Raw genomic sequence first — 13089 nt, 5'->3', positions numbered from 1 at the left:
ATCACTTTTTCTGTCTCATTTATTATTTGCGACGGTGAACCTGGTGAAAATTTTTTGTTTATTATAAATACTTGAAGTATACATTTTGGCTTAATTTTTTCTGTCTTTTTTTCTTCCTTTCTTTCTCTATGTTTGATTTGATTTGATTTTATCATTTCTTTATTTCTTTCCCAAAAGCTCCCAAATGAAATACTTTCCGATTTAAATGTGATCTTATAATAGTCCTACAAACCCCCTCCGCCCTACCCCAGGATACATCCCACGCCCTACACCATGCACGCACACACCCCACACATTATACATACACACATTTGTGAAGCACACATCTGCTGAAGATAGTTGTTACATCATGTCAAAAACAAGTTAATGCTATCTACTGAAGATAGTCGTAGTTTATTATTTACTTCATTACAAATCGTAACGTACATGCGGTTTTAGTATTAAATTAAAACTCAATTTTCTTTTTCTAACGTTCATTCACCTATCTGACAAGTGCTATGAAGGTGAACTTTAATATTAATTTTAAAAATAAATTAGGCAACTCGAAATCATGCAGCTTAGAGCCGTAATTACGAAATATGTGTTTGAAACGATTTCTCGGTTTTGAGATATAGCATAAAAATTTCATTAAATGCGTGTAAGTTGGGGTATGGGGTGTTTCAGTGCCCACTCCCTGAACCAACCAATTTCTTTATCAGCAATTGTATTATGATTCCTAAGTACATGGTCTACTTCGAATCCTGTGAAATATGAAGCTCATACAACATTCTGTTTTTGAGTTATGGGACAAAAACGACATTTTAGAGCAGTTTAGAGCTATAATTGCAAAATGTGTGTATTTTAGCATAGGGGTGATTGCAGTGACCACTTCCTAAAGAAACCAATTTCTTTATCAACAATTTTGTTATGATTCCAAAGCATATAATCCACTCTCAAATCGTGTGCAATGAGAAGCTCATACGACATTCCGTTTTTGAGTTATGAGCCAAAAACGAAATTTAGATGAAATATTTTGCATTCGGCAGAGACAATCTCTGAAAAAAGTCCTTGGGCGCTTGGTACACTCTGTCGAAATTCGTGCAGAATTTCATATGATCATGGAAATGACGTATATTTTGCCTGGGAACAAGCATGACATCTACAACAATGATTAACCCTTCCCTCTCCCCATCAATCAATGTTGGAACACATTGGGAAACCGCTGAAGACTTTGGTATTTCTCAACATTGCACGGGGGAGAGGGGGTGACAGTTTTCCCTTATTTAAGCGCAAGCGTTTCAAGACTTTTTTCGTTGATTGTAGATAACAAGCCTTGAAGACCATCTATTATACATGTAATATTCTTCAAGGCTTGTTTTCTCAAAATTATACCATAAAATATGCAAATTAGGTACCTAAGCCCAGGCAATTTTTAGCAGAATTAGTACCCCAAAAGGCCATTTTTAACATAAAAACCTGTTTTAGACTTTTTGAAAAAATGCTTCCTTCATCCCAAAAAAGTTGTTTTAAATGTTCAGTTTCCTATACTTTTGTACATGAGAGACATTCTCCAAAGACTTTTTTTGGCCTGATAACATGGCTGAAATGGATATATATAATGCGCAATATAAAAACGATGATTCATCAAATTTTTGACCCCCCCCCTATTTTTTTGTTAAATTTTCAAAAAATATTTTTGGCCAAAAAAGCAAGTTATATGCCCTAAATTACTTGTTATTTAATGTTGGAAACCATAGAAATACTGCTACTTAAAAAAATGCCAATTTATGTTTACAAAGTTGGATAAAGTTGTACATTTTAATTACTTTTACTTCTACTGAACAGCTAGCAATGTATACTAATTCAATGTGTTCCTGACTGTTCAATAGAAGCAAAAGTTTATTTAGAAAATCAGATTTTTTTTGTGGAAAAATACAAAAAAAATCGGAATTCCAATTAAAATCGGAAGATTGGCATCTCTGGTGTAGTAAGCTTACCAAGTTGTCCACATGGTCGATAATAGCGTCAATAATTGGCGAAAATCTGGATTGGAAACTCGGAAGTGAACCAGAAGTCAGTGTTTCTAGTTCATAGTTCGTCATTTTAGCGTGAGTTTTAATGATTTCAACAGGAATTATCATTCTAAAATTGACCTTGAATAAATGTGCCCCTTTGGGGAAATGTAACGCCCCCGGGGGTGTTTATTTGACGAAATACGGTAGGCCTATATGTCTTGTCTTGTGACATGGATAATTGTTTATGACTAGCATCCCATGGGACAATAGTCAGACATCCAATGTCCTTAAAAGGTATATTCAGTGATCCCAGCGAAAGTGCAAACAAATTAAAATTGTGAGCAAATTTCCTCAAAGTGAAGGATTAGGACAAATCGTCATTAGGGGGCTGTCATTTTCTTTGGAAGGGAGGTCATGAATATATTGGAGGGTCATAGAATTTTTAAAACCAAAAATAGGGGGGGCATAATTTTTAACACCCAAAATAAGAGGGTTATAGAATTATTTTTTTATTCATTCATTCATTCATTCATATTTATTCATCAATCAATATCATCAAATACAATTAACATAGATCGATATATATATCAGTTGGAGTAACAGTAAACAGAAAGATTATTGGTAATAGCAATTATTAATGAAGAATTAAGTTGTATACCAATTATTAATGAAGAATTAAGTTGTATACCAGAAGCAATGTACTATATACATGTAATATACCTAACATGATTAGAAGTATAACTCAGGATTTAATTTAAGGGATGGTGGCTCAAAATTTTTGTGCGCTGCATTCGCATTCTTGAACTTAACAGTCAATGTTCGCACAATCTTTGGTATAAGTTTTGGGCGCTTGGCGCCTTTCTTCCGCAATGAATAATTTGTCTTGAGTCTGTGTATGTTTGAAGTGGGGGGGGTGGGGTCATAAATATTTTTGACCCAAGATAGGGGGTCATGAAAATTTTAGCCCACAATAGGGGGTCATAAAAATTGACTCGGTCACCGACATATTCATGACCCCCCCCCCTTCCCTAAGAAAATGACATCCCTAGGTATTTTTGAAAAGAAAAATTTGGCAAAAAACAAGAAAAACAGCAATATTGACAAAGTTTGACTCTGGGGGAAGAAAAGCATAGGAGAGTTTTAAAGAAAAAAACATCGCCCACTGGACAGATGCAAAAAAAAATCACCCACCCCAGTGATGAGTAAAAAAATGCCCCAACTCTGTATAAATGTATAATTGTAAAATGGAAAATAAAAATATTAAGCTGCCTTTGGCAGCTAAAAAAAAATTCTGTCTGACTCAAACTACCATGCCCCCCTGAGAATCAAATGATACATCCCTAATCTTTTCCCATCGCTTCAATGTGATATGGAAGGTATTATAATCCTTGATGGTGATGAGTAATGGGAAAAAGCAAATAAAATATTTACAATGACCGTTGCGATGCACACTGTACCACTTAATATTGAAGTACAAGCTGCAAAGGTAGAAGTAATTTACTAGATAGTAGTTACATAACCCTGACCCTAATCTTATCCCTTATCCCTAACACTAACTATGAACTTTCTTTCATTGACAGAAGAACTTTCAATCTTTCATTGAGGGAAGACATGCTTATTTTGCTCTGAGCTTGTCTTGTTTGCTACTGAGTTCTATTTGAACTTGAATTCAGTTTTGACTTGAATTTGTTTTAAACTACAGCATGTAGTTTTCTGTGTTTGCTTTTATATTTTGTTGTCTGTCCCTGAAGAAGAGCAGTTTATCTGCTCAAAGCGTCGGTTGTTTTTTTTTTTTTTGCCTGTTCAGTTTTGTTTGTCTGCACCAGTGTACTTTTGTACTGTTTTGCTGACACTTCTGTCTGTTTATGTGCACAGTGATTTTCATCACTTGTTCTAGTGTACTTTTGTATTCCCATTGATCCTTGTTGTTTTTGCTGGTTTAGCACTTTTGTGAGCCTTGGAACTGGTAATTTTTGGCCTACATTTGCTGGTTTTGCCTCCCGCTCCCCACATCAAGTTGATGTACCTTGCTCTTTTTCTTTCCAGTTGTTCATATTCAAGGTATCCTCTTGTATCATTTATTGATCCTTGATGTGTTTTGTGTCCTCATCCGTTGGATTCACCATTACCTACTTTTACTAACACTAACCTTAAATGCTAACACTAACCCTAACCTTAATCCTTACCTGATATACCCCAAACCCTAACAGTTTTCTGACCCTTGAATAATGAGCTATTCCCAATTTAATACCAATTTCATTGTCCCGCAGGTATTAAAACTTGATTATAACGTGAGAGAAGAAAGATCAACACAAATTGCAAAATGTCTCTACATAACGATGCTATAAAACTTCCACTGAGTGATGCGGACCTTAATCATCTGGCTGCATTCTCCAACATCAGAGCTATGAGCACTGGACTACTTTATGCCGTGACAGATAGACAAGATGAGGCTGCATACATGCCACATACTTTATTTCCATCTCCTGTTCCGAGAGTTCTCTATCAGAAAGCGGTGTACATGCAGGCGGGATTCAATGAATTGATGTGGAGGGTTACTAAGGATGATGAATTCTTGACATCGGCACTGAAAAGGTGAGTTTGTATGATACAGGTGGAGCATAGATCCCTACACACAGTAAGTTGGACCCAATGATGGTGAGTAGATACACCCTTCACGTCTGTATCTTCTTTATTGTTTAGGGGCTGTGCAATAAATATCAGCGGTGGGGGGGGGGGTAATTTTCAAATTGGGACCTCTGCTCTCACCGGAGGTTGGAAATGCACTTATACATTTTGGTTTCCGGAATGATGTTTCAATTGTTTTGGGCTTTTAATGATTTTGCTAGATAATTTCTTAACAAAAAAATAATAATAAAACAAACAAAAACAAAAACAAGGGAAAAATGTACTGCACAATTTTATGAATGTGGGTGACCAGAGATAAACCTGTTTTTTTTTTTTCCTCAAGGTGTATCAGATGTACTTGTGATTGCTTTATTTCAGTACCATTGAAGCTGATGAATTCACAGGCAGGCTGTTCAAAATCTACAAGCAGGTTCAGGAGGAAGGCTGCCACAAGGTTTGTCAAGATTTATGCAGAAAATCGTTTTCTTACTGCAGAAAATCGTTTTCTTACTGCAGCAAACCGTTTTCTTACTGCAGCAAACCGTTTTCTTACTGCAGCAAACCGTTTTCTTACTGCAGAAAAAACGTTTTCTTACTGCAGAAAAACCGTTGTTTTCTTACTGCAGAAAACCGTTTTCTTACTGCAGAAAACCGTTTTCTTACTGCAGAAAACCGTTTTCTTACTGCAGAAAACCGTTTTCTTACTGCAGAAAAACATTTTCTTACTGCAGAAAACCATTTTCTTACTGCAGAAAACCGTTTTCTTACTGCAGAAAACCGTTTTCTTGCTACAGAAAACTGTAAAAAAAGGAATATATTTGCGGCATATTTCGTGGTAGGTGCTTGGAATGCAAAAAGTGGGGATTTTTACTTCATTTTATATTTTACATTTTTTTAATAATTTATTCTAAATCAAACAGCCTGTGACTCTAGCTGTTGTGCGACCTGACTATTTGCTGCATTTCCAGCCCAACAAACCTCCTGGATTGATGCAGGTTGAAATTAATACCAATTCAATTAGTTTAGCAGCAATGAGTGTGAGGACAACACAGCTACATAGGTGAGTTAGAACAAACCTCCTGAATTGAGACGAGATGAGATTAATAGCATGGCAAGTGGTTTAGCAGCAATGAGTGTGAGGACAACACAACTACATAGGTGAGTACGTTGGAACAAACCTGCTGAATTGAGACATGTTGAGATTAATAGCATGGCAAGTGGTTTAGCAGGAATGAGTGAGAGTTACACTGCTACATAAGTGAGTTGGAACAAACCTCCTGAATTGAGACAAGTTGAAATTATACCATGGCAAATGGTTTAGTAGGATTGAGTGTGAAGATAACACAGCTACATAGGTGAGTTGGAACAAACCTGCTGAATTGAGGCGAGTTGAAATTATTACCAATTCAATTAGTTTAGCAGCAATGAGTGTGAGGACAACACAGCTACATAGGTGAGTTGGAACAAACCTCCTGAATTGAGACGAGATGAGATTAAGAGCATGGCAAGTGGTTTAGCAGCAATGAGTGTGAGGACAACACAACTACATAGGTGAGTTGGAACAAACCTGCTGAATTGAGACAAGTTGAGATTAATACTATGGCAAGTGGTTGCTAGTAACATACTACCACTTAAATACACTAATAATACTAACATAAAACACTCCCACCTGATTATTTTACTTATTTATATCCGACATTTTCAGAGCAGTATTGCAAGAACATGGCATTCCTAATAATAGTCAACAGGTTCCAGACAATCCCTGTACAGATGGAATGTGTGAGGGGCTTGTCAAGGCATGGGAGCTCTATGGACAACCAAAGTAGGTTTGGGCAAGTCGCTTCAATTTAAACATGTGTGAATCGTCCATGCCAAAAAAGGGGCAATTTTTCATGTGTGTTTAGGCAAAAAAAAAAAGAGGCTTGTCTCAACGTGTGTGCATTTGTAAAATCATGCAGAAATGCAGAATTCTTTTTTTATTTAAAAGAAAACTTTTTTTTTTTCCTTCTCAAAATAAACATATCAAAAACATTGAACATCGCACAGTGCATCTCCTGGATCAAGAATTTAAAACAGCCTAACTAAATAGTCCCCTATGATGACACCATTGTAGCCTGAACAAACCACTTGCATGCATATTACTATTATACTATCATACTATTTTTTTAAACTGATCCTAAAATAAGAATCTTGTACACCATGTATTCACCCTAGCTGAAATTCTATACAGCAAAAAGTGCATCAAAAGTGTATCAAAGTGTATTAAAACTGAATCAAATGGCAATTTGATACAGTTTTGATATGTACGAAGGCTGTATTGATAATGTATCAACTAAAAATATAGGGTATCAAAACTGTATCAAATACCACCCAAATGTATCAAAAATGTATCAAAAGTGTGTCAAATTGAACTTTGCCAGTTTTTTGGTGTATGTTAAGTCAGAGAAGATCTTTTTTGGTAAAGTGTATCAAATTGAACTTAGTCAAATTCTGGTTGCATACAGTGTCTCAAAAATGTATTAAATTTTTTAGTGTATGTAAAGTGTATCAAATTGAACTTAGTTCATTTTGAGTGGCTAGAGGAATATCAAAATTTAAAGTGTATCAAATTGGACTTGTATAAATTACAAAAACAAAAATGTAGTCATATTCTGGCTGACTACAGTATACTAGTATCAAAAGTGTATTAAATTGTATTTGTATAACTCACTTTTTGTAGTGTATTATTTATAGGTTAATAACTGCGCATTAGTTATTTGGAGGGCATTGTGAAAAATCTAAACATTTTGCCTTTGGAACCGAGGGATATTCCGAGGATATTAAAAAAAAAAAAAAAAAATGTTTAGATTTTTCACAATGCCCTGCTATATAACCGATGCAAAGTTATTAACCTAATTCATAACTTTCGTTATTTTTAACTCATCACTCAACCAAATCTCAAGATTTTATTCTCGAAATTTGTTGAAATAAACAATTTTATCAAAACTTATATTTAGCCCTTCAAAAAATCGAACAGGCTAAAACGGACTTACCAATTACAGCACTGCGCAAGCATGCCATGTGCAAATATAATGGTAGTTGCATGCGCGTGTAGAGTTCCGGCGCAACAGATGCGCACTACGCGAAAGTCATTATACCGCATAGGTCATTGATGGATATCAATAACCTCCGCGCCAGTGTGTGTATATCATCTAACGACCAATTTGATTGGGACACACATATGGCATGATACGCGGAGGTTATGAATATACAGTAAGCCAAATATAATCTGTACATGTATATGGCATTCCCATGTTTTGACACTTTGATTGCCTATTATGCTTTTATTTCAGTGCTTCAATATTGTTTGTTGTAGAAGATGGAGAGAAGAATATCTTTGACATCACATACTTTATTTATCAAATCAAGGAGTTAAATCATGCAATTAAAGTCCTCACAAGAAATCTGCTATACCTGGGGAAGAATGCACAACTGACAGACGACAGAAAGCTTATTGTGTAAGTTGTATCCTTATGCTATATCATCTCTGGTCATATCATATAAAGGGCTCGAATTTAGAGGTTAATAACTGCATGTTGGTTATTTGGAGGGCATTGCGTTGCACCTTGCATTCCTTGGTTAGAAACCAGCTTCACATCATTAGTCCAAGATGTTGGTGTACGTCCCCTTCCTTGTTGACCTTCCGTAGCCCTTTGCACAATTTGTTTTTCTACAACTCCATGTTTCCTGACAATATGGCCAAAGTACAGCTTTTTCACCATTATGCTGTTTCTGATGGTTAGACTTGTACCATCTTAATATGTTACTTATTTTATATAAAATATTCCAACTTTGCTGGCAAATTCCTAATAAAACTATGGAACATCCGTAACTGCCATGAAATCACCTGTTTTTTGCCTGGTAAAACAGTTGCGTATCAATTTTCTTACAATGAATTTGTTATTCCGTTGATTCTAGGGATGGAATGGAAGTTGCAATTGTCTACTACCGAACGGGAGGTGACCCCTCGCACTTCACATCAGAAATGGTATGTTATCATTGTTTCTGTGACTTTTTGCCTGCAATATATCATGCTCCTAGACTATAGCAAATTGACCACCTTCACAGCAGCGCTAATTTGTGTTATTGGGCTTTATTCCCGGGGAAAAATCCTGGCTACGCTACTACTATCTAATCCTATAGACCTTTTCAAATTGAAGTTTTACAAAGTTTGTTATGGATGACCCTGTTTACAATTCCGGGTCATCAACGCTAACGCAAACGCGATTATTACCGGTATGTAAAAGACACTGTCAAGCGTTGGGTATGGCTTGTGCAAGAGATTGATGTTTATATTGCGAAGACCACATGAAGACCAAATCAAATGTGCCACAGATGACAAACATTTGCATTTTTCTTTCTTTTACTGTCACATTGTGAAGTGCCAAATAGTGGAAGTTGTAGTTCAATACTTTTAGAAAATATTTCTCTGTGATGACTCTTGTTGATTTTGGCTAAATATGTTGTATATTTACTCAAAAGGTATGTGATTCCGCTTGATTCGTCATGCACCAATTTGACCCCCTAGCTTACTGAATAAATACTGCGGTTTTACAATTTTTTCGGATCTTGATTTGAAAAGGTCTATTGCATTTTCTATTCAACCAGGAGTGGAAGTTCAAGTTGATTGCTGAGCAATCGCTTGCAGCAGTATGTCCCTCAATAAGCTGGCATCTAGCAGATACCAAGAAAATACAGCAAGAATTATCACAGCCAAGAGCAGTGGAGAGGTATCTCAGTGACCCGGAAATGATTTCCAACATGAGGTCAACTTTTGCTGCCCAGTACTCATTAGACTTAGTAAGTGGTCGTTGTTTAGTAATATGGTTAATAGTGCTCAAGTTAGCTCAATCGATAAGGCATTCGACTATGGTGCGAGAGTTGTGAGTTCGAACCTGGCGGTGCCTCATGCGATCTTGTGGAAAAATTGAGTTAGCTTGAAATTCCCTGGACAAGGAACCGGGACAAGGAACTTACTGCTAATTGTCTTGTTGTAACCCGTATGAAACACGGGGCGCTGATCCTGGTTGCAAAGGTTATTTGTGGATTGTCTAGGATGTGCACTCTTGTAGCAGCAAAGTCCCTGAATTGTTGTTGAAAAATGGTTTATGGAATGATGTGGGCCATAGTGGTCAGCGACAACCTGTAAAGTGTGCTGAGGCTTGTGGATTAATGTCTAGGCGTTGTGCCTGTGCGTAGTGCACTATAAATCACTGCGCTTTTTATTTTATTAAATGATTTGAAAGGAGCACAATGAATATTTCTTGTAATTTTGTATATCTCCTGTCTGGGGACCCCCACCCCCACAATCCCCGCAAGACCTTAAACAGAGGGGAGGGCACATATTTCCGAAAATATGTATATGATCTGCTTTAAAGACTGGAAAAAAGACTAAGCAAAAACCAGAAACCAGTTTCCCAGGAAAGTGGATCAGATGATCATATCAGTCATAGCTGATGAAGTCCTCCGATGTGACAGACAAAATATTGTAGTGAGTCAAATTCACTTGGTTTTGTCAAGCAAAAATGCCATTTCGTTAATAACCAGTCCTGTTTTGCATGTTTCACAATAACTGCAGCATGGTTGGATCAGCTTGCATCACAAATGATGGTTGTTTCTTCTTTCTTTCACCTTTGTAGACAGCGGAAGGGGATAAAGCAGCTGCCATGGGTATTGCAAACCCACAAAACTATGTCATGAAACCACAGAGGGAAGGAGGTGGTAAGTTGGAATAGCCAATGAAAAACAACGAACAATATTTTAATCCAGTCAATTGAACCTTTTATTTACTTCTTTAATGATATAAAATACAACAAGGTTCGGCAACCTTGGCATGTGTTCTTAACTTGGCATACAAAAAATTAACATTAACCAACACTAATACCTTCCACGGCTCCCTAAAGAATTTGCTTCTCATCTCCATCATCTTTCTTACAATGTGGCCAAAGTAGCACAATTTCCTCTCAATGATGGACTTTCTGATAGTTTGTCTTATTCAGGACCCAGATGTTTGTCTTCTTGTCTTTTTCAAAATACTCACAACAGCCTCCTATAGCACCACATCTCAGGTTCGTAGGAACTGGTAATTACAAGACGTCTTGTAATTACCAGTTCCTACGAACCTGATCTCAAATGCATCTATCTTCTTCCTGTCATTCTTTGTCATTGCCCAGGATTCGCACCCGTATATAGCAATTGAAAAGACTGTTGCACGAAGTAACCGTACCTTGATGAGGTTGATTATTATTTGACATACTCTGAGTTGTTGTCCTTGCCATAGCTAATCTTCTTTTGATCTCAGATGTGCTATCACCTTTGTTGTCTTCATTGAACCCAGGTATTCAAACCTAACCTCATTTTTGTCCATTTAAGCATTTAAAATTGCAAACAGGCATTTCAGCATTAAAATTTCAGCATGAAAATTACAAACTTTGATTTGTCCTCTTGTTCAACTTTTCTTGGTATGCCACTGTACACAAACATTTGTTAATCTCTTAAATGTTATTCATTTCTAGGTAACAATATTTATGGAGATGATATTCGGGTCAAATTAGAGGAATTAGCTGGTCAACAGGAGCGGTCAGGGTACATCTTGATGGAGCGCATCATGCCTACGGTGGTCAAGAACTATGAGCTTTGTAGAGGAAAGTCAGTTGATATGCAGGATATGGTCAGCGAGTTAGGCATATACGGTGTTCTAGTATGGTAAGAAACTGTAGTTTCCAATAATGAAGATATTCATCATCATCATCATGGGTCCCAGGAATCTCATTTGGTAATTCTTTAAACAGTGGATAAGGTCAAACAAAATAATGTTAGATTGCTGAAATAAACTGGGATGGAAGGAAGGAAAAAAATTTATTTTGTAAAAAAAATATTGATCAATGTTGCAATCTAACGACCATTTTTTTGGTTGCAGTTTTCATGTGCAATATAAATTATCTATATTGGGACAGGGTGTTAGCCAGGATCCAGAAACTGTCCATCCAAAAATTTTGGTAACCAATTATCTTACTTATCAAACATACGCCACACAGAGTTTGCCAAAAATGTTTATTTTTTGTACTCTATATATAGATGGGTTGACTTCTGACGTTATTGCCTGGCAGTATGTGCTCACATCATATTTTGTTCAGGGCTCATGCTTTTAAAACTCCCAACACATCATAATAAGGCTTTTGGACAGTGTAGTGGTTGTATGCAGTTCGCTCAAGCATATCAATATACCAGTCCCTTGGCTTTGTCGATAAACATTGATGGCAACGCAACTCTCAGCTGAAGCAACTGATATCAACACGATAACCGAAGCTTACACCAATGCCGTCACTCATACTCTGGACCAGCATCGCCTCTACAACAAGAACCTGTAGTAATCGGGCTCGTCAGCCTTGGTACAACTCCGAGATACACAGTGAGCGCAGGGTCCGACAAAAACTTGAGAAAAAGTGGTGCAAAACTGGTTTAGATGTTGATCATCAGTGCTATGTAGAACAGAACATAGTTGTCTATACCATGTTAGAAGAGTTCAAGAAATCATATATGCAGAGCAGATTGCAAACTGCAAACTTCGGACACTGAACAAAAATAAGAAAATCCTACCTGCCTCTGACTCTGCGAAAGCATTGAGTGATAACTTTCCTCACTACTTTGGAGAGAAAGTTGAGAATGTTCAAAGGTCTTGTAAAATGTATGTCATCGGTCATCTAAGTTTTTCTCTGTTTGTTTTTTTCTTCATACAGCAAAGAGGACCAAGTAGCAATCAACAAAGCCTCAGGTCATCTGCTACGAACCAAGAACGTCATGAATAATGAGGGTGGAATCGGAGCTGGAGCATCGGCAATGGACAGTCCCTACCTTGTATGACCATAGAAATACATTGGGAGAATACAGACTCTGTATACCGCCCTGTCATGAAGAATGAGGGTGGAATCGGGAGCTGGAGCATCGGCAATGGACAATCCCTACCTTGTATGACCCTAGAAATATATCGGGAGAATACAGACTCTGTATACCACCCTGTCATGAAGAATGAGGGTTGAATCGGAGCTGGAGCATCGGCAATGGACAGTCCCTACCTTGTATGATCATAGAAATAGATACGGAGAATACAGACTCTGTATACCGACCTGTACCATCAGACATAAAAAATGAGGGGGCAATCACAGCTGGAGCTGGAGGGGAGTGGTTACAAAATGGGAGTGTTTGGTGACAAAGAGCAATACTCAAATTCAACAGTAACAGTAAATGGGAGCCTTCCTCATATAAATGTGGAGAAATCAATGATGTCATTAAGGGAAGGGGTATGAGCGTTTGGACAGTATTTATTGTGGGACATTAGAGCACATCAGACATATCGAATTGCATTCTGAATACGAAGAATGTCCTTCTGATATCAAATAATTTTGATTTTTTGAAATTCGCAATGTAA

At 37.1% G+C, this 13089-nt stretch overlaps 2 protein-coding genes across 2 annotated transcripts in view; one reads left to right on the top strand and one right to left on the bottom strand.

The window, feature by feature from the left end:
* Positions 1 to 13089, bottom strand: part of LOC140144419 (inactive hydroxysteroid dehydrogenase-like protein 1) — a 66479-nt gene that overhangs the window by 24874 nt on the left and 28516 nt on the right. The gene's annotated exons all lie outside the window — the stretch shown is intronic.
* Positions 4318 to 13075, top strand: LOC140144427 (glutathione synthetase-like). The gene is made up of 10 exons (XM_072166238.1): positions 4318 to 4589; positions 5001 to 5076; positions 5543 to 5682; positions 6328 to 6444; positions 7955 to 8119; positions 8580 to 8649; positions 9270 to 9461; positions 10301 to 10382; positions 11177 to 11366; positions 12401 to 13075. Exons 1-10 carry the CDS (start codon positions 4318 to 4320, stop codon positions 12522 to 12524), a joined length of 1428 nt encoding a protein of 475 aa, XP_072022339.1. The 3' UTR covers positions 12525 to 13075.

This window comes from Amphiura filiformis, unplaced genomic scaffold (genome assembly GCF_039555335.1).
Source record: "Amphiura filiformis unplaced genomic scaffold, Afil_fr2py scaffold_54, whole genome shotgun sequence".
Lineage (NCBI taxonomy): Eukaryota > Metazoa > Echinodermata > Ophiuroidea > Amphilepidida > Amphiuridae > Amphiura > Amphiura filiformis.
Note: the sequence above shows the minus strand (reverse complement) of the source record. Positions and strands in the feature narration are given on the sequence as shown.

What these genes read in the sequence shown, in the direction of transcription:
- LOC140144427 (XM_072166238.1), top strand. Translation starts at nt 4,318, where the DNA reads ATGTCTCTACATAACGATGCTATAAAACTTCCACTGAGTGATGCGGAC. An exon ending in AGGACAACACAGCTACATAG is followed by an intron (nt 5,683 to 6,327) that starts GTGAGTTAGAAC and finishes CGACATTTTCAG; the next exon opens with AGCAGTATTGCAAGAACATG. An exon ending in CGCACTTCACATCAGAAATG is followed by an intron (nt 8,650 to 9,269) that starts GTATGTTATCAT and finishes CTATTCAACCAG; the next exon opens with GAGTGGAAGTTCAAGTTGAT.